We start from the raw sequence: 20429 nt of genomic DNA, 5'->3' as shown, positions 1-20429 counted from the left end.
AAAAATAAATAAAAATTTAATGATATCGATATTATGTGTAATAGCAATTGCACGCAAAGTTTTCACGTTACAATGAATTACGAGACACTTCCGGTGATTATTCGCGCGTGAGATTCACTATTAAATAAAAACAATTGTGGGAAATACCGAGTGATTCAAAGTGCAGTTTCACGAATTCAAAATCTACTCAAAAGCGATATTGCGATTCTCGAAGGACCGAGAAGATCGAGTCGAAGCAATTACAGTGTGTAATTAATTACATTCATTGTAGTCGAATCTCTCTTGAATTTTTTGTAAATATACGAGTACACCCATACGTTTTAACCTCTTTGACGAAAGAACAAAGAAAATAAATACGAAAAGAGTATAATTAATACGTTATATGAACGGAGCTAATATTTTTTTAACTATAGTATAGAAATAAAATTAGAGATATTTTGATAGAAGTAAAAATGGTGGAAAAATATATTTAACGAATTATTACAAGAGATATATAACACTGCGAGAGATTCAAATGCATAAATGCGATTTCAAATAGTAGATTTGATATTACGATTCTCAAAGTATCGAAATAATCGAGATATCGAGGTATTTGCAACGTTTAATTGGTTGCATGCATTTTTTAATCTCTCTCTCTTTTGCATTTTTGATACGAAATAAATATACACACTCACACGTTTTACTCTCTTTGGCGAAAGAGCAAAAAAATAAACATGAAAAGAATACAATTAACGCGCGAATGAAGCTAATATTTTTAATATTTTTAATATGGAAAAAAATTTATATATTTTAATAAAATTAAAAATGGTCGAAATATACTTAGCGAATTATTACAAGAAATACTGAGAGAGATTCAAATGCAATTTTAAAATCTATTCAAAGAATAGATTTAATATTGACTCTCGAAATATTAAAATGATCGAGATGTCAATGTGTGATTGATTATATGCATTTTAATCGCATCTCCCTCTGTTTTGCACTTTTCATACGAAATAAATATACACACTCGCACACGCTTTAGCTTCTTTGGTAGAAGAGAACAAAGGAAGAGTACAATTAACGTGAATTAGCTGATGAACGTGAATATAGCTGATATTTTTAATGTATTAGAAATAAAATTCAAAATATTTTAATAAGCATTAGAAATGATCGCGAAATATATATATTGACCAAATTTTATTACAAGAGATATAATACTGAGAGAGATACGATTATATCCAACAATAATACGTAGTAAATATACATACATACATTAGACAATTCACCATCCAGTTGCACATCAATGAAAACTTGAAATATACCAGACCGACTTCGACGAATATCAGGAACACAGGAATGGATTGCTGTTAAAATTGCACGATATCGACGACGTCCACCAGCACTATTTCACTAAGCACTTTTAATAATCCTTCGCGCGAGAGAGGATTCACGTTTAGAGACGAAAACATTCGCGGGGAGTGCGCGTTACTTGTGGATACGCGCGACTTGCGTCAACTGTCACTTGGGTGACAGTTCTCGCGAATCGTCGCGACGCGATTCGAAATCTATTCGGATGCAACATTATTTCCAAGCAATTCGAATCGACTAGCAAGCCGATGTTCGATGCATTTACGCGATAAACATTCCAGTTTATCGAGACACTCGTGATGACTTTTCGCGCGCGAGATTCACTTTTGGGCACAAACAATCGCGATGACGAGAGTGGAACGAATAAACAGTTTTGCGTGCGCTCCATCTGGCGTTGAAATATATATATCACGCTTGGAATCACTTGATTGACCAATGAAAACAAGAGGAATGAGGATCTCTTCGTCCAATTATCAATTGAATCTGAAAAGTCAAGTCAGGCCCATCTTCTATAATTTGCTTCGTGATTTATCGAAAAAGCGATATTGCGATTCTCGAAGGATTTGAATGCGGTACCTTCTGTTCCCGGCACAACGGTATTCTAACCTTGCGAAAATAATTTGGGAAAGGTATATGAAAGAAAAGAGAGGAAAAAAGGCGCAGAAAAATAAATTCTAATTCATATTTACTCACTAGTACTTATGTACTTGCATCGTCATTATCAGTAAATCGTTGTATATTGTTTAGAAATATATTACGATAACGTACGTGTGCAAATATTTTCTCTAATTTATGTTGTATTTGCGAACAATGTTATTATAATCTTAGAACATATAAGGTGATTTTTGGCGATAGTTTGGTACATGTACCAAGGTTGTTTTTGGTAGAGGCGGAGCTTATTCTGGTACATAACATCTTGTACCCTGCTTCATTTTTGATATAGCGTGGTATCAACCAGCTAGATACCAAAACGACTAGCCATGCCTCTACCACAAACTACCAAACGCGCGAAAATGTTCTGGTAGAATCTGGTATACTTTGGTTGATATACCACAGTGACGCCAAAAATCGCCTATACTCATAAAAAGACGTAAAATTTCTTTTCCTTTAGAGTAGTTAGTTATAGATTATACGCTTGTTATATGTATTTCTATACATTTTATTTTCTATCATTTTATTTATTTTTTTTTCTATACATATATATATATATATATATGTATGTATGTATAATGTGTGTACGTTATACAAATGTAAAAGTATATGCTTTCTAATTTGATATTAGTGACAAATTGTCTTTATAAATTACTTTTGAGAAGCGTAATATAAAAATTTATAAAACTTTTCTTCAGCTTTGTGATTTTAACTCTCTGTAATTAAACAGGTCAATAAATTGTTAGAACAATGAGTGGCAATTTGGTGGACAATATCCTGAATATGTACAAATCAACTACGCCTTTCAAAATAGTGATGCCATGTCCTACTAGTCGAAAAGAAGTAAGGGATGATAAAGTTTTATTTCATGCAGAATCTCATGCCAAAGAAAATAGCACAGAATCAGAAACTGATTACATAAAGGAATACAGGCAAAAGAGTGATGAAGAATATTTACGGGTAATATAATAATATTTATTTATTTAGCTATACGCCAAGAAAAGGACTTGGTTTACATTTCTTACTTAAAAGAACACACATCCATCTACACATCATCCCTCTTTCCTCTTTACATAAACGCCGCAATACATTATTATTTACAACCGTTATATTTTTAAAACTATTTCCATTACTGCTCCTACTCACGCTCCTTCCCCATTTCTCTTCCTTATTTTTCTCTTCCTTTATCCTATCTTTTTTAGCATTCCTCTCTCCCTTTCCATAATCTATTTAACACCTTTCCTTTTTCCACTCTGAATTTGTCATCGCATGTATTCTGTAGTCTTTCTTTGTTATTCCTACCTAGAATCTCAAACCACTTACTTGTGATATTGCACTCGCTTATATAATGGTCTAAGTTGTCCCTACTTATCTTGCAGAATCTACATTTCGTATCTTCTTCGTCCAGCCAATATTTATTTGTATCCTCTAAATTGCCGCATCTTAATTTTACCATCACTCTAATCTCATCTCCTATTTTTACTTTATCCAGGTTTTCTTTTAATAAATAACTGGGTGTTTCGTTTCTCACCTCTATCTCTTTGTACCTTGTATTATACCTTGTCTCTGCTATTTTACTGTTTATTATTTGCCCTTGAATGTCCTGTTCCCTTATTCTTACTAAGCCTTCAGTATTTTTACCTTCATTATTTAATTCTTTTATTACTTCTGAGCTCCAACCATTGTTATTATAAAATCTTTCTCTTCCAAATTATATACATCCTTTTTCTTTTTAGCCATTATGTCCTTTTCATCCCAACATGCCCTTACTAAACTTCGGTCTTGTTTCTCTCTGCTTCTTTTCTCGTACCTCATGGTTCTTATACCCCAACCAATTTTTAATTTCTCCAATCCTAGTTCCCTTAATATAACATACCTTGGTGTGTAAAAATCTAGCCTAAACACCCATCTTACATAATCCATCATGACTTTTTCCAACTCCTTTTTTTCACTCCACCCCCATATCTCTGCTCCATACTCCATTACACTTTTCACTAGATACTTAAAAAGCATCCATCTCCTATAAAAATCATCTTTGCATAATCTTTCTCCTAAACCCCAAACCCTATTTGCAGCGATTCTTCCTTTCCTATTCAGTTCTTTTATATGATCGGCATAATTACCTTTCTTATTAAACGTGAATCCCAGATATTTGAAATTTTCTACTTCCTCTATTATTTTGTTGTCCTATTTCCATGCTTTTCTGCCTTTTTCACCTTTATTATTAAATACCAGCACTTTTGTTTTTTCTGTATTTAATTCTAATTTCCTTTCTTTTAAAAATCTTTTTAACATACTCATCATATCTAATAAAGCCTCTCTATTTTTCGCTACCAAAACCATATCGTCCGCGTATGCTAATGACCACACTCTCACTCCTAGTTCTACACCTCCTAGCCACGCTTTTCTAAAACTTTATCAATGTCCGCAATGTATAAGTTGAACAGAGCAGGACTCATCACACAGCCTTGCCTAACACCTTTCTTCGTCTTGAAGCCCCTTGTGAACCCATCCTTCGTCCTTATTGTCACCTCCGTCGCATTGTAAATTTCCTTTATCTTGTTCATTAAACTGCGCTCCACCCCTTTCTCTTATATTTACGGGTAATATAGCACTATAATTATATAATCATGTTATCATTTTTGCAATTATTTTGTCTTTTCTACCATTTCTTTTATAGTTGAAACATAATCTCATTTTTAATAAAAATAATCTCTTGGACAATATGTCAGAAATCACTGCATTTGAAGAAGAAAGATTGAAACAAGGAAATACTGCTCAAATTTATAAAACCTACAACTTTGCTTATCGACCCAAGACTAATTTACCTATTGTTTCTATGAGAGATAAAATTGTAACCATGATTGCTAGCAATTCTGTTGTTGTTATCCGTGGTTCCACAGGCTGTGGAAAAACGACACAAGTACCTCAGTTTATTCTTGATGCCGCATTTGAAAAAAATCAACACTGTAACATTGTGGGTATGTCTTATCTGAGATTGCATTCTTTAAATATTTAGCTATCACAAAATATTGTTTTAATTTTATTAACATTTTGATATGAAAATCTGTGCATTTTGCAGTAACGCAGCCGAGACGTATCGCCGCTTTGAGCATTGCAAAACGGGTCAGCCAGGAAAGAGAATGGCCTGTCGGTACGCTCGTGGGATATCAAATGGGCCTAATAAAGAATACATGTCGCGACACTCGTATAACGTACTGCACGACCGGTGTGCTCTTGCACAAGTTTATAAATAAGAAGCATATGATGGAATACACTCATGTTATACTGGATGAAGTGCACGAGCGCGACGAAGACATGGATTTTCTTTTGCTTGTAGTAAAAAAGTTATTGCGTACGAATTCCACAGAAATTAAAGTTATATTAATGTCTGCGACAATCGACGTAGATAAATTTGCTGTATATTTTTCCTCACCTGTGGAAAATAAGCTTCTGCCAACACCTATTGTCGATATACCGCAGCGTAGCCCTTACAACGTTTCTATATATTACATAGATGAAATAGAAAATTTGGGTAATGTAAGTATATATTTTCTAACTACAAATATTTGAAAATAAACATTATCATTGTTTTGTATGAAGCAAAAGAAAATGTTAACAGAATTTTTTATTAATCAAAATTCTTAAATCAAAAGTTATTGCATATCTTTATTCCAATTATTAATCTATACAAACTTTGCTAATTTTTTTGTAAATGGATATTATCCTTTGAATACACATATAATCAATGCTATTAACAAATAATTCGTCTCCCTTTTTTTTCTCATGATTTTAACCGAAGACTAATGAAAAGTGTTCTTTTTTTGATAGATACCTAAACTAATCAACGATACACCAAGCTTTACATATGATATGGCTGAATTTTGTGCACGTATTATACTTATTTTTGATCGTATTGATAAAAAGAGTAATGATTCAGAGAGTATATATGAAAGACATGCTGTGTTAATATTTTTGCCTGGATTACCTGAAATCGAAGAATTACGTTCTGAGCTTTTATCAGCAAAATACGCGAATGCGAACTGGGATATAATTATTTTACACTCATTGATCTCAACCGAAGACCAAGAAAATATATTTAAAAAGCCACCGAAAGATTTCCGACGTATCATACTATCGACTAATATCGCTGAAAGTAGCGTGACTGTGCCAGACGTTAAATACGGTACATTATCATCAATCGAAAATAAACGATACTTGTTTGTTAAAACTCTTGTCATTTTTATTTTTATTTAAAAAATTATTTATTTAGCTCTCTTTTTTGTTTTTAGTGATTGATTTTTGCTTGACAAAACTTCTTATGACTGACTCTAGATCCAATTATCAATGTCTACAGCTTTGTTGGGCGAGCAAATCAAATTGCCAACAACGTGCTGGTCGCGCAGGTCGTCTAATGGATGGTAGAGTATATAGAATGGTGCCAAGGTCATTCTATGAGGTAAGCTTCATTTTTTACATGAAACATAAACTTCTAACAATTCGACTATATTTTCTCTTATACGGAAATACAATTTCTAAATTATATAATTATATTATCCTGAAAATTGCAGACAGTACTACCGGAAGAAACTATTCCGGAAATGCTCAGAACTCCGCTTGCAAATATAATTCTCAAGACAAAAATATTGAACTTGGGTGAACCAAAAGCTCTGCTTGCTCTTTCTCTGGATCCACCGAATCTAAGTAATTTACGAAACACTATGTTATTATTGAAGGAAGTAGGTGCGTTATTTGATAGTGGCCAAAACCTTCAGGAATTTGACGGAGAGCTGACGCCTCTAGGTCGTGTAATGGCCGCCCTTCCGTTAGACATACGTGTATCGAAGTTAATTGTCTTGGGTCATATCTTCGGTATTCTGCAAGACGCGATCATTATCGCAGCCACTATGTCTGTCAAAGATATATTCAATATTGATTTTCACGAATTAGAATCAACTTATAATGAGAAGTTGTATTGGGCCGCTAAATCGGATAGTGATAGCATAGCGTGTTTGAACGCCTTCAAGGTATGGCGAAATGATAAAGCGAATCGTCGTATAACTAATCAGCAGGAGGAAAGAGAATGGGCTAAGCGAAAGAGTCTCCGCGTGAAATCACTGCGCGAGATCGATGCCTTTATAGCTGAGCTAACGATGAAATTACGCCCTTTTGGCATAAAAGAAACCATGGGAAGCAATAAAAACACTTGGGAGAGTCTTTGTATCGATCGGACTTTTATAATTAAAATAATAATTGCCGGCGCATTCTATCCAAACTATTTCGTCAAGTTTCCACAGAAAGTGGAAGATTACAAATACAATATAGAGAAACTACTGTCGTTCCGCGATCCGATGAATACCGTCGTTTTACGAGGATGGCCGTTGCATCAGCCTGGATCGCTGTACTCCAAAAGATTTCAGGAAATCTTCGGACAGCATTTAGGGCTCGAAAATCACGAAGACATAACGGTATCCTTTGATGGATCGAGCCGTGTTTACATCGAATATGAAGGGAAGAATCGCGTGCTCGATAATTATTCGTTCGTTCAAAATTGTCTTAAGATGAGACAGTGTCGGATTCCAATCGAAATAAAATTGTTAAGCGAAATAGACGCGCGTCATCGAGCCGAGACACTCGGTCTTACGAAGGATTACGGAAAAATCGTTTTCTCTCCTGATCCGCAAGAACCGCTGTATAAACGATACATGTATGATAAAAAGCCATATCCAGAATTACCAGAACAATCCAAGTATCATTCAAAGGTGATATTGCAAGGTCCCTTTTCACCGATAGAAACTCAACTGGTTCATCTAGTGAACATGGGAACGTCGAAATTTGTGACCGTGGATACCACGTCAGTGAATTCCGTTCTACTCGATACCTGTATGGATAATCCAAGAGGATTTATTCTCGTAGCGCAAAATATTAGTCAAAGTACCAAGAATATTGCGCGTTTGATCTTACGAAATACAACTCTCTTGCCCAATATGCCTGGTCTCGCGTCATTAATCACTTTAATTTTTACGCCGTACATGGAATTAAGACGTAGTCCTTTGGGCACTCATTACACGGGTGCTCTATGCGGACTAGGATTTGATCCTTCTACAGAGAAAAGTTTATTTCCGGAGCATGATTTGCAGATTATATTCGACATCGAAATCACGATGAACGATTTGCGAATGGTACGTCATTTAAAATATTTCAACATTTTCATACATTACACAATATGCATACTATTAGCATTATATCAATGTACTTAAATAAAGTATCTGGGAGTTTTTTTTGTGAGAAATATTTATTTAGTATATAAATAAAATCAAGACAATTTTAATATATACTAATTGTATAAAAATTCTTTTACAGATAAATAAATTGCGCCACTGGATGAATGTCGCAATGCATTTTAATGAAACCGACCATATAGACGAAGAGACTCAAAATGAACTGACTATAAAGTGCCAGAATCAAATTAAGAACGCATTCAAGGAAGTGATATATAAACCCCGTAAGACACAAGATCCCATCTTAATTAATAATTTCAACAAATGGGATTTATATGATGGAACTCTATTTTTGGAGCCTGCTCGAGAAACTTTGAGAAAAAGTAATATATACCGTCTACACAAAGCGTTAGAGTTGAACGAAAAAAACGATAAACTTGAAGAAATAATCAAGCATTTACTAGAATTGGAATTTCTGGCTCATGAGTATGTACATTCATTTTCATTATATTTCTCTAAAATCTCTATGTAATAAATGTCTACTAACTTTTAATAACATGTTGTCATCCATATTATTATTTATAATATGTATCTGTTGTGAATCGTTTTAAAGTCAAATATAATGTCGCATATTATTTTGTATTATTAAAAAAAATTTTGTATTATGTTAATAATACAAAATTTTTCGATAATGTTATATATTGGGCTGTTGAATAATCAATTGTTATTTTATAATTTAATCAAGTATTAATTGTCTAATCAATTATTAATAATATTAATTTTTTTTGTATCATGTGCACAGGGATCCGCGTGAGACAAGTATCGCACCCGTTTACTGTAAATTGTGTCAAATAGAAGTATATGGTATTATCGATCTTCGTGCACATTTATGTTCGGAGCAACATACAACAAAACAACGAATGATAGATACGACTGAATTTGGAGAAGATCTGCAGAGTCTTCTAAGCAAAATGAGACTATAATATGTAATAAATAAGATTGCAGTTACATTTTCTCTTTTTTTATTTTATAAAGTATATTTTTATGCACATATTATATATTTAATTTTTTATTTGATCGTGTTTAGTTTTTATTTAGCATTATACGAAACCAAAGTTTGTTATACATAATAATTAAAAGTAAAATGTTATTAGTCATTATATTCCTAAAAGCTTACGAGTATATATTGTAAAAAGAGACACAATTGCCCTTTTTACAATACATATATTATGAAGAGACATATAATTGCTCTTTGTACAATACATTTTCTTTTTATTTTTCACAATTGAGCATATTACTTTGTTATTTTGTTATCTTAATAATTTCCGAAATTAATTTACTAATATATATAAACATACATAAATATGTAAGTATTTTTCATATAAGTGTATTACATATATATTGTATTAGTGTTTTACCAAATGACAAAATTATGTTTCATAATATGTTTTCATGCATTTATCAAATAACAAAATTATATTTTATAATAAAATTTGTTTTCATACATTTTTCAAATGACGATAGTATATTTCATAATAAAATTTTATAAGATAGATATTTTATATTCATTCTCCTATAAAAGTTGTGAAGGACGTCTGTTTTTTTTTTTTTTTTTTTATAAAAATAGCTAAACTTACAACTGAATTTATCCTAAAAACTAAAACAGAAAAGAATTATCTACTTATCTCCCTGTCTCCAAGAGTATAGTATGCTAAAATGTAAATTATGAATGTGCTGAAAGACTCTTTAATTTGATGATTTAAGAAGAAGAATTTGATCAAATGAAGACATGTTACATAATTAACTAAAATAAATTTAAATCCGAAAAAAAATAAAAATTGCTTACGACAAATTAGTTAATAAATATATATAAATTTATTTATATTTTAGTAATATGTCACAATTTATTGCATTCATATTTTTGCAGATTTAAAGATATTCATTCCTTTAAATAAAAATAAGAGTGCATAAATTATTTTTTAATTTTTTTTTAAGCATGAAAATGAGGCAATTATAATTACAGAATTCTAGGAAATAAATATTTCGTCTTTATCAATCAATTCATATCTATCAATTTACCATTTAGACTGCAATATTTTATACCTGCATGAGAGAATTACTCTATATGAATATATATGTGAGAAATTCTTTAGAATCATTTTTTAATACCAACTAAAAATTATAAATAATTTATAAATTCATTCATTACAAAATCAAAATTTCCGGATTTGCTTGCAATGACACGTCGTGATATCAACAATGATAGATGATTAATGCAGTCTGAAATCTACTTATTAGTGATTCCATTATTTTAACAGATTCTTAAATTTCTTTCATTGAATAGACATGTGTATTTTTTATATTTCTCGTTGAAGATAACGAGCTCCAGGTTGTGTATATAATAGCCTACCAGGTACGTTAGCAGCCGCGCCGCTGACATAAGTACCAGGAGATGGTGATGGTGCCGGTGGATATGGACCAGGGGGTGGTTGAGGTGCTCGTACAGGATAACCTGAAGTAATTCCTCCTGTTTTTGCACCCTGCATTTATAGATAACGATAAAAATTCAATTATATACAAATATATGTAATTACAGTTATTTCAGTTTTTTCATTATGAGTGTATTTTATTATAATGAATATTATGTGCACGCGGAATATATGAAGCTGCAAATTTTAGATGTATGTTGTTTGAAATTCATCAGCATTATTTTTTCCTATTTTTCTAAAAAAATTCAAACATACGAAGAAATAATAATATTTAAGATATAACCTGAGGTGGTTGTTGAATCGGAATAGCTCCACCATGGACAGTAACATGATTCGTCGGTCGCAGATAAAACTTATCCTCACCATAAGCACCTTTATGTTCCATCGAGTGTAAATTAGTTACATATGCTGTAAAACATGTATAATTTATATAAGTAAAGGACAAAAGTTTGTGAGATTTTATTACTTCTGTCTCTTTGTAATGCTCTACTATTAAATATTAGAATTGCACATATTATAAAATAGTGAAGTAATTAACAAGGAGCCCAATAAAATGTTTCTTATACATCAAATAAGAATAAAATGATAGAATTATTATTTTTATTTCATCAGATCATCTTTTTCATTTAGAATTTATATCTTGATTTTAAGTATAATGATTATAACCCAGCAAACACCAAGTAACATTTATATAACTGTTAGTTGTAATTTCCCACTCAACAATATAACAGTTACATAACATAGCTGTTATGTAACAGTTATATTGTTGAGTGGGAAATTATAACTAACAGTTATATAACTGTTATTTGATGTTTGCTGGGAACAGTATTTTCTCCCTTTCTTTTTTATATTGATCTCGCAAAAAAAGAAGAAAGAAAGACCAATATGGAAACCTCGCGAATTCCTTTCAAAAATTAATTAAAAAAAAAAATTTTTTTTTAATTTTATTTAATTTTATTGGTGTAATTAATTAGAAATATTTTTATGAATAAACTTCTATATAAAATATTTTTTGATCTCAATATAAGTCTTCAATATATATCGAGAAAAGCCGAAAATCTTTGTAGTATATTTTTATTCTTTAAATTAGTTTGTCTGTGTTTTTCTGTGTTTTTCTTTTAGGCTTTTTTATTAAATACATCATTCTATAAAAATGAAGATTTAATAGAGTTCGTTATCTTTAACGAGAAATATAAAAAATATACATGTCTATTCAATGAAAGAAATTTAAGAATTATATACTCTGTGAAATAATATAAGAATTGACATTGATAGTTAATATTACCAGTCTGATGTGTAGCTAATGGTGTTCTACCTCCCGAAAGATAAACAGGTTTAGCTGATTCTGAGGATTCTCGGGACGGTTGTGACACAGGTGCAGAATAACTGTAAACACTCTGGCCTGTAGGCGTCGAGTAAAAATTCGACGCGGAATATTGATTATTTTCTGTTGAATGAAAAGAAAATACACAAGATGAGTAAAATATTTGCTAATATAAAACGAATAGTGTGCGTTCTTACATTTCTTGACAAAAATAAAATGACACAAAACTAGTCATAAACAAAAATTTATCCACTTACTGTTCCAAAGAACTGCTCGAGAATCATTAGATCGTCTAGCAGCTTCCTCAGATTCTACAAAAGTACAGATATAATAAAATAGTTTAATGCCATCATGCATTATTAAAGATATTGTAAAAAGATTGCAGTCTGTGAAAATTAATTTGTTTTACATTTTAACTTAACCTTTTTTTTAGATTTTGATTATTGCTAATAAAAGAAATACAACCAGTTGTTTGCAAAATACATGTATGGCAATAAGTGTGACTTTTATATACTCACTAGGAGGAGGGGGATTGTAATTTGGAATGGATGGTGGTGGTTTATATCCATATGCGCTATGGTATGGAGATGCAATAGGTGGTGGTGATGGACTATGAGTCCTTTTTAAGGTGCCCTATAAACAAAGATATATAAGTGAATTATTTTATTATCAAAATATATAAGATTTTTACAATGAAGTGTATATATGTATATGTATATATATATATATATATAAGATACATTACACATACACTCGGTAACAGATGTGTTGGAGCACCAACTGCAACTTTGTAAAGAGGACTGCTGCTTCGTGTTATTGGTAAAAACAATTGAGGATGTACCACTCTTGGACCTGTTGCTGGATATCCTCCTACTGTTGTTAAGACTTCTGAAGAAACACTGAAAAATAAAATCTTTTTACATAAATTTTATCCTTGAATATGATTTTTGCAAAGACTGCAAAGAATGGTACAAACCTAGTTTCCTTTATAAGTTGTCGTCTTCTATCATCCTCATTTAGAACCTTTTTCAATTGTAAAAACAACTGATGTTTCTCATCTTTTAATTGGGCTAATTCATTCTCCAAGGTAGAGATTTGTTCTCGTGTTTCTCCTAATGTCATCACATCTTGTTTCTGTTGTCGCTCTCTTTCCTTACGTAAACGCTCTTCTTCTGCATCAGCTTCTTGTTCTGGGATATAACATATGTATGTAAAATGTTACTAAAAAAAGTTGACTCTTAGAAAGAGATCAATACAATTATATCTAGAAAAGAAGTTTTTATATATAAATTTGAATTAAAACAAAGAAAACATATGTCAATAAATAGGTGTAAGTGTTTAGTAATGGAGAGAAAAATTTTTCTCATTTACCCTGTTTCTTTCGTTGTCGTTCTCTCATAATGTGAATTTTTAATGCCTGCCACATTTGTTCACTGGGTTGAGGTGGTCCAACTAGCATTGCCGGCATCTTTTTGTCCTAATATTATTCTACACACAGACACACACACTTTCTCTCTTTCTTTTTATAATATTGCGTATTTATTACATTATATATAATACATATAACAATTTGTTTCTTTATATATGCGCAACTATTGTAAATTCAGGATTTAGTGGATCTCAACAGTTGCAAATAATTTAAGGTGATATCAAAAGAATTTATCGTGTGGAGTAAGAATTATGTGATGCACATACGTTAAATATATCTTGGATAATTTGTAAAAACGATCCTGTTTTAAATTATCCAGATGTGAAAGATGGGAGAAAGAAATCATACAAATATTATTTAGATAACCTTAAAAAGTGACACTCGTTTGTCTTATATAAACGTGTCTATGATATAAACGAGCCTTTCGTATCTTAGCCCATAATATCTATTCTCTAATTTCCTAAGAACATAACGATAAAACTATTTTATAACCCGATTTATCGGTATAATATTTATACAAATTGTGTTTTCGCCATCCTTTAAACCAGTATATCCATAGACATAAAATACATAGACGGGACCAATCAATTCTATGCTACAATATGTTCTAAAATTTACTCCTTGAAGTAAAGTAGCTTTCGATTGGCCAGTCAAGGCAAAAGAAATAAATTTTTTTTTATCCTGATTGGTCAATCAAAACTATGCTACTCGAATAAATTTTAGAATTCAACATAAAAGTTGCCCTAAATCAGCTGATAGTACCAGATACAATAAACAATACTATTTTTTTAGCACATTTTCTTGTTTAATAATATAAATGATGAAGATCGAGACGTATAACGAGATTACAACGACAATTCGTAATTTTCGAGGGCTGTCGAAAGATTGTGCCAAAATGCTGAAGGAAAAATATAATGAGTAAACAGTTCTTTTTTTAATAATGTATCAGTAAAAAAAAATAAATAGTAAAGTTAAACATAATTTTCTGATTTATAAATAATTTGCAATTAGACACATTATCAATCATGTCATTTCTACTGTGTTCATATGTGATTTTTAAAATATTAAAACACTAAAAATCTTTTTCTTATTTATACAGCATCCACTCAAACACATTGCATAGCATTTTATCTTTAGAGATACAACAGAAAATGAAGGTTAATCATATTAAATTATTTGGGAACAATAAAAGTTATTACGACAGGTAAATTGTGTTTAATAAGATCATTGTAGATTTTTGTATAAATATTTTTTCAGAAAAATATAATTTTTTAAATTGCAATGATCTCATTTTTATATTGTGTTTTTTTTACAAATTTTAGTTATTTGGAGGCAGTACAGAATGGGGAACCAACAGGTATTTTATTGAGAATGGCAAAAAATATTGATGCTGCACCAGCCTTATTAGCACGTAATGTTTTGGAGAAATACTGCATGTGTAATAATGCAAATGGTATATAGTGAATAATTAATGATGATAGAGAATAAACCATACAGAATAATTAACAAACTTTGAGTTAGAATTAAAAATATATTAAATATATTATATTTCAGTGTCAAAAAATATAATTACTAAGCTGTTTAAGGATACTACACTCATTGGAGATAAAGATCTTGCATATGAAATTTACCTGGTAATCAGTTTAAGAAATAATATATAGTGTCTCATAAAAGTATAAGGGTATATTACATACTTTATTTTGATGACCAGTATTTTAGCAAACCTAATGTATTTAATTACAATATAAATTATTAATTTAAATACTTTGAAAGGAAGTAACATTTTTAAAAGAATTCATGATTTAATGTTTTCTTTTCAGTGTATATTATATGACGATCTGTATGGTCCTGTAGCTGATGCTATGGGGATGTAAGTATCCTTCATTGCAGTTAGAAAATATATAACTATATAATTTTCTTGTTAAATAGAATTATGTTTTATCATCAATCTTCAATAAAAAAAACTTTTATCTTCATTTTAAAGAAAGTAAATTATATAATATTTTAAATTTTTATTAAAAATTCTGATACTTGTTCTTCTATATTTTTTACGTTTATCAATTTTGTTGTATATAAAATTGTGACATAATTATTACTACTAAATTGCAAAACACAATAAAATTGATTAATTCTCAGATTTACAATGGATTTTAATATACATCATTACATAGGAAGATTACATTTATTTTTTCAGTTGTATAGGACAAGAGTATGAAATAAAGCTTCAAGATTGTTTAATACAAAGAAATATTGCATTCCGTAATGAGGAACATTTACGATTACGAGGATATGATAAGACTCCAGACATCAAACTGGAAGTTCCAATTGCAGTGAATGGCTGTGTAATAAATTGGATTGAATCTAAGGCTCGATTTGGCAATGTGGAAGTTCATCAAAAGTATATAAAGGAACAGTTCTTGAGTTATTGGAATAGATTCGGATCTGGACTTGTTATTTATTGGTTTGGATTTCTTGAGAGTCTAAACAAATCGACTGAGAAGAAATTCATTATAATGGATCACTTTCCCGAAAATATTACATACATGGATCCAGCTTGTATCAAGCCTACCAATAGTACATGATTATTATCGATACATTGCATTTATCCATTGTCATACGATTGTCTTCAAAATGACGATTCGTCTAATTTGTAAATAGATTTCTCGACAATGTCTATCATGGATTAACATCATATTTTTTTCTGACTTTTATTAAATAGATAAATACTGTTTTATATTTTTATACTGATTACATAATCATATTCAAATGATTAAAATATTTATTTTTTTCCTGTTGATAAACCTCAATTTTGAAATATATAAATATATTATATAGATGAATAAATAAATTAAATCACAAAATCAAAATAAAAATATATCGCTATAGATATATACATATATTTTACGATATTATAAGGAATTATTTATCTAGAAAAAAGCTATCTCTGCACAATTGTAAAATTAATGTTTTACAGATATTCATTTGTGCATCCAAACTCAAAATTGAATGTAACAGAATATGATAAATATTCTTGTTTTATGTTAAATAATCCATCAAAACAAAATTTATCAAATTTTATCTTTCTTTTTATTTTTATCTGATACTGTATATTTGTCATAACTTTTTGTTGGATCAAAGGGTTCCCATCTACTCGCTGGGAAGATATGTTTATTTCTTTCATACCATGATCTAAAAATATTTAAAAAATTACATTATGTAAGATATATAAATGAAAATAAAAACACTATATATATATATATATATATATATATATATATATATATATATATATAATGCAATTAGATAAATATTTTAATAATAAATACCTGAGTAATACTTTTCCAGCATGTGATTCCTCGGTTTCAACAGAAGCATCATGCATAACTCGAATATCATCGTGAACGTCAAATGTGAATAAAGGACCACTCTTGCCTCGTGCCTAATCACATATAAATAAGATGGAAGCATTGTAATATTGTTTTATGAATCTATATATATAAATACTCTCTTACCTTAGTTACAATGAAATCATAGAATGTGTAATGATGTGGCAAAATAAGATCTTCTTTAACATACATTAATTGATCTGCCATTACTGTTTTAAGTTCACTAAATTCACGCCTTAATACTTCCAAACATCTTTGAAGAAGCTGATAAATAGAATTACCTGCAGAAGAAAAAAAATTTATTTGCAATAGAATTTATTATATGATGCTACTATGCTTGTCAAAAATGATGGAAAAAGAACTATAAAAAGATTATAAAAATGTTTCCAATGGCAATACTCCATCGGCAGTCTATAATTGTTATATACATATACAACATACACATATATATATATTAGATATTGTTTTAAGAATTTTTTTTTAGGTATTGTTTTAATATGTATTAAAATGTTTACCTTTCTTCATTATAACACTTCGACGATGACCAGATCCATCCCAATAGCTGAATGTAATTTCAATTTCTTCTTCCTTCAGTGCATTCTGTTTTTTAGCCCATTCTTGTCTTAATTCCTCCCTAAGTTTATTTTCTTCCTCCTCTCTTTCTCTATCTGGTAAGAAACTTGTATCTACATCTGGATTTTTCTTAATCTTTTTAATAACAGACTCATTGCATTGCATATTTTCCGATTTTTCAGATTTATTTGTATCATCATCCGAGATTTCGGTTTCCTCTTCTTCATCTAAGTTAAAGGATAAAGCTTGAATTTGTCTTTTCTGTTTATTCTTTTCCGCTTGTTTTGCCGCCAGTGCCCTTTCCTTTTCCTGTTCTTTTTCTCTTTCCTTTTGAGCAAGTTTTCTTTCACGTTCTTTCACTATGTTTTCCTGTTTGGCTTTCATCTCATTCAATGTAACTAATCCAATCGTGGAAGTTTTCAATTGTTGTTCAACGGCATTATAATGAGTTGCAAATTTATTCTCTATATTATGAATTTTTAAGTCATCTTCAATTTTCTTTTTTCGTAGTTCTATTTCTTGCTGCGCAATTTCTCTTTTCTTCATTAACTGCATAGCTCGGCCAGCTTCACTGGCTGCTCCTTTGTAGTGCGCCATATTTTGTAAGATCAAACTTGAATTATCTACTCTTTACAATAAATAAATGAACCTCTTGATGTCTCCACAAAATTTTTTATGAATAAAAATCCTAAATAAAGATAATATAAAAGTTAAAACATCATAAAATAAGTATCATTTTTTAAAGATATAAATATACAAACAAACACACATACACAAGCTTTCAAAATTAATCTAGAAATTTATGTTAATTTTAATTTCATACACTTTTATACATAATAGATAATATTTTAATTAAAACGACATATTTTTATAACCTCGAAGTTTGTGATACGTGATTGTATACATGAGAAAGTTTGATCAAATAAGATTTTTTAAAATCAAATATTTTTTTATAATATATATTATATGTATTCTCACTAGCAACACAACTTTTTAAATATTCAAGAGGAATTTATGGGTTTAAACAAACTATCCATTCACTAAGCACTCATCGTCATTAATGAAATATCCTTACTTTTTGTATATTTCTAAGAATTCGTCAATTGTAAAGTCGTGTACAATATAATGAAACTAATTGCAAAACAAAGAGTTGCAAAAAATCTTGACACTTTTTATTTGTTTTCGAAATAATCAAAATAATAAGCAGTCAAAACATTGGATGCATATACATTTGAGCTGTTCATGAACGATCATTCGGTGTGTATTTCCGAATCTATCTAAATGTAAAAGTATACACCAATCACGAACAACCATTCATGAGTAGGTCCAATGAGAGCGATGTAGTATTAAATGTCCATTGGTTTAACTTATAGCTGCGTTCGGAAACATCACCCGAGTGTACCAGGGTATCATTTTATCCTTGTTTAACATTCGGTGAACAACAAGGATAAAATGATACCCGGGGGCACTCGGGTGATGTTTCCGAACGCAGCCTATACGTCATCTTTGGGTGCGTTCGTTTACGCAGTCGCTGCCGCAGATGTCATTCGTTTATCTATAGTATACGTGATGTAAACTATAGATAAACAAATGACATTTGCGGCAGCGACTGCGTAAACGAATGCACCCTTTGAAACGTCAGAAGCCACAGATGATAGGCCGGTATTCATAGTCCGATCTTATATTTAAAGCCGGGTCTACATTGGTCGTAGTCGTAAGAAATTGACCAATCACAGTTGATTATTCTCCTGTACTTCAACTGGGATTGGTCAATTTTTTATGACTACGGCCTTAATGGCCATCACAGATGAAATTCCATAAGCACGTAAGACGTAAACGTAAGGAAATCGACCAATCACGGTCAAGTATTAGCCCCTCCAAGGGGTCAAAACTCGACCGTGATTGGTCGATTTCCTTACGTTTACGTCTTACGTGCTTATGGAATTTCATGTGTGATGGCCATTAAGCGTCGTCTAGAATGAGATTTTATGCGTCGTCTACAATGGCCGTAGCATAAGGTTGTAAGGCCGTAGTCGTAAGAAATTGACCAATCACAGTTGATTATTCTCCTGAACTTCAACTGGGATTGATCAATTTCTTACGACTATGGCCTTTTACAACCTTATGCTACGGCCATTGTAGACGACCCTTTACAACCTTATGCTACGACCAATGTAGACCCGGCTTAAGATTGTCTTAAGTCTGATCCGAGGTTGACTTACGACCTCATTCAACCAATCAAATGGCTGCATTTCAAGCTCGAACTTAAGACGATCTCAAATATAAGATCGGACTATGAATACCGGCCATAGAGATGTGGACTCAGTTTAGTTATTTGGTGCTTGTCACATTCCAGAAATTCCTAGCAATCAAGAGACTCGAACATTGGCCGGTGTTCATAGTCCGATCTTATATTTCAGATCGTCTTAAGTTCGAGCTTGAAATGCTACGCAGCCATTTGATTGGTTGAATAAGGTCTTAAGTCACCCTCGGACCAGACTTAAGACAATCTTAAATATAAGATCGGACTATGAATACCGGCCATTGAGCTCTATAGCAGAGAGAAGACTGAGAGATGTCATAGCACCGGAAATAAGTTAGCACTGGAAGTGCATATTTTTTAATAAACTATAGCTCAAACGATTGCTCCTTAATTGCTTTGTATTGCTCCATCGTTATAATTAATAATTATTGCATTTTTTAATCGAAAATTAACAAATTAATCACTTCACAAGTGACGACGTCGCCACCTATCGGCCACTTATCGGAACTAAATGTTTTAATAGTTATCGGCAATTATATTCAACATAAAACGATTGCTCCTTAATTGCTTCGTATTGCTCCATCATTATTTTAATAACTATTGCATTTTTTATCACAAATTGACGAAAAAAAACATTTCACAAGTGATGACGTCACCACCTATCGGCCACCTATCGGAATAAATGTCTCATCGGCCAATGGCGCCAATATTCAAACAGTATATCAGCTCTATTGTTTAAAACTATA

At 31.0% G+C, this 20429-nt stretch overlaps 4 protein-coding genes across 9 annotated transcripts; 2 read left to right on the top strand and 2 right to left on the bottom strand.

Annotated features, from left to right (window-relative positions):
• The first annotated feature begins 1725 nt into the window (after positions 1-1725).
• LOC145966050 (putative ATP-dependent RNA helicase spindle-E) lies at positions 1726-10020 on the top strand. Of its 3 annotated transcripts, none has more exons than XM_083089778.1 (9): positions 1726-2111; positions 2729-2958; positions 4679-4979; positions 5081-5538; positions 5830-6184; positions 6291-6457; positions 6570-8180; positions 8362-8705; positions 9022-10020. In XM_083089778.1, exons 2-9 carry the CDS (start codon positions 2749-2751, stop codon positions 9200-9202), a joined length of 3627 nt encoding a protein of 1208 aa, XP_082945904.1. In that variant the 5' UTR covers positions 1726-2111; positions 2729-2748; the 3' UTR covers positions 9203-10020. The 3 variants fall into 3 exon arrangements, with proteins under 3 accessions (XP_082945904.1, XP_082945905.1, XP_082945906.1); XM_083089779.1 differs by having other exon boundaries at positions 1881-1976; XM_083089780.1 differs by lacking the exon at positions 1726-2111 and having other exon boundaries at positions 2831-2958; positions 4731-4979; positions 9022-10019.
• A 372-nt stretch (positions 10021-10392) lies between these two features.
• LOC145966052 (uncharacterized) lies at positions 10393-14048 on the bottom strand. Of its 3 annotated transcripts, none has more exons than XM_083089783.1 (9): positions 13980-14048; positions 13404-13520; positions 13009-13222; positions 12784-12931; positions 12551-12665; positions 12290-12343; positions 11994-12155; positions 10992-11116; positions 10393-10759 (listed from the first exon to the last, which is right to left on the bottom strand). In XM_083089783.1, exons 2-9 carry the CDS (start codon positions 13498-13500, stop codon positions 10577-10579), a joined length of 1098 nt encoding a protein of 365 aa, XP_082945909.1. In that variant the 5' UTR covers positions 13501-13520; positions 13980-14048; the 3' UTR covers positions 10393-10576. The 3 variants fall into 3 exon arrangements, with proteins under 3 accessions (XP_082945909.1, XP_082945907.1, XP_082945908.1); XM_083089781.1 differs by having other exon boundaries at positions 13728-14028; XM_083089782.1 differs by having other exon boundaries at positions 13828-14028.
• Positions 14049-14178: 130 nt separating this feature from the next.
• On the top strand, positions 14179-16702 carry LOC145966756 (CDAN1-interacting nuclease 1). 2 transcript variants are annotated; one of them, XM_083091088.1, is made up of 6 exons: positions 14183-14379; positions 14561-14665; positions 14784-14914; positions 15016-15095; positions 15282-15331; positions 15656-16702. In XM_083091088.1, exons 1-6 carry the CDS (start codon positions 14279-14281, stop codon positions 16041-16043), a joined length of 855 nt encoding a protein of 284 aa, XP_082947214.1. In that variant the 5' UTR covers positions 14183-14278; the 3' UTR covers positions 16044-16702. The 2 variants fall into 2 exon arrangements, with proteins under 2 accessions (XP_082947216.1, XP_082947214.1); XM_083091090.1 differs by lacking the exon at positions 14561-14665 and having other exon boundaries at positions 14179-14379.
• LOC145966755 (protein FAM50 homolog) lies at positions 15956-18657 on the bottom strand. The gene is made up of 5 exons (XM_083091087.1): positions 18496-18657; positions 17363-18108; positions 16974-17128; positions 16788-16900; positions 15956-16650 (listed from the first exon to the last, which is right to left on the bottom strand). Exons 2-5 carry the CDS (start codon positions 18015-18017, stop codon positions 16530-16532), a joined length of 1044 nt encoding a protein of 347 aa, XP_082947213.1. The 5' UTR covers positions 18018-18108; positions 18496-18657; the 3' UTR covers positions 15956-16529.
• Between the last annotated feature and the right edge of the window lie 1772 nt (positions 18658-20429).

Source organism: Camponotus vicinus, unplaced genomic scaffold (genome assembly GCF_025532165.1).
Source record: "Camponotus vicinus isolate PSW18456_S1 unplaced genomic scaffold, iyCamVici1.0 SCAF_2, whole genome shotgun sequence".
NCBI lineage: Eukaryota > Metazoa > Arthropoda > Insecta > Hymenoptera > Formicidae > Camponotus > Camponotus vicinus.
The sequence above is the reverse complement of the archived record's forward strand: the minus strand, read 5'-3'. Positions and strand labels throughout refer to the sequence as shown.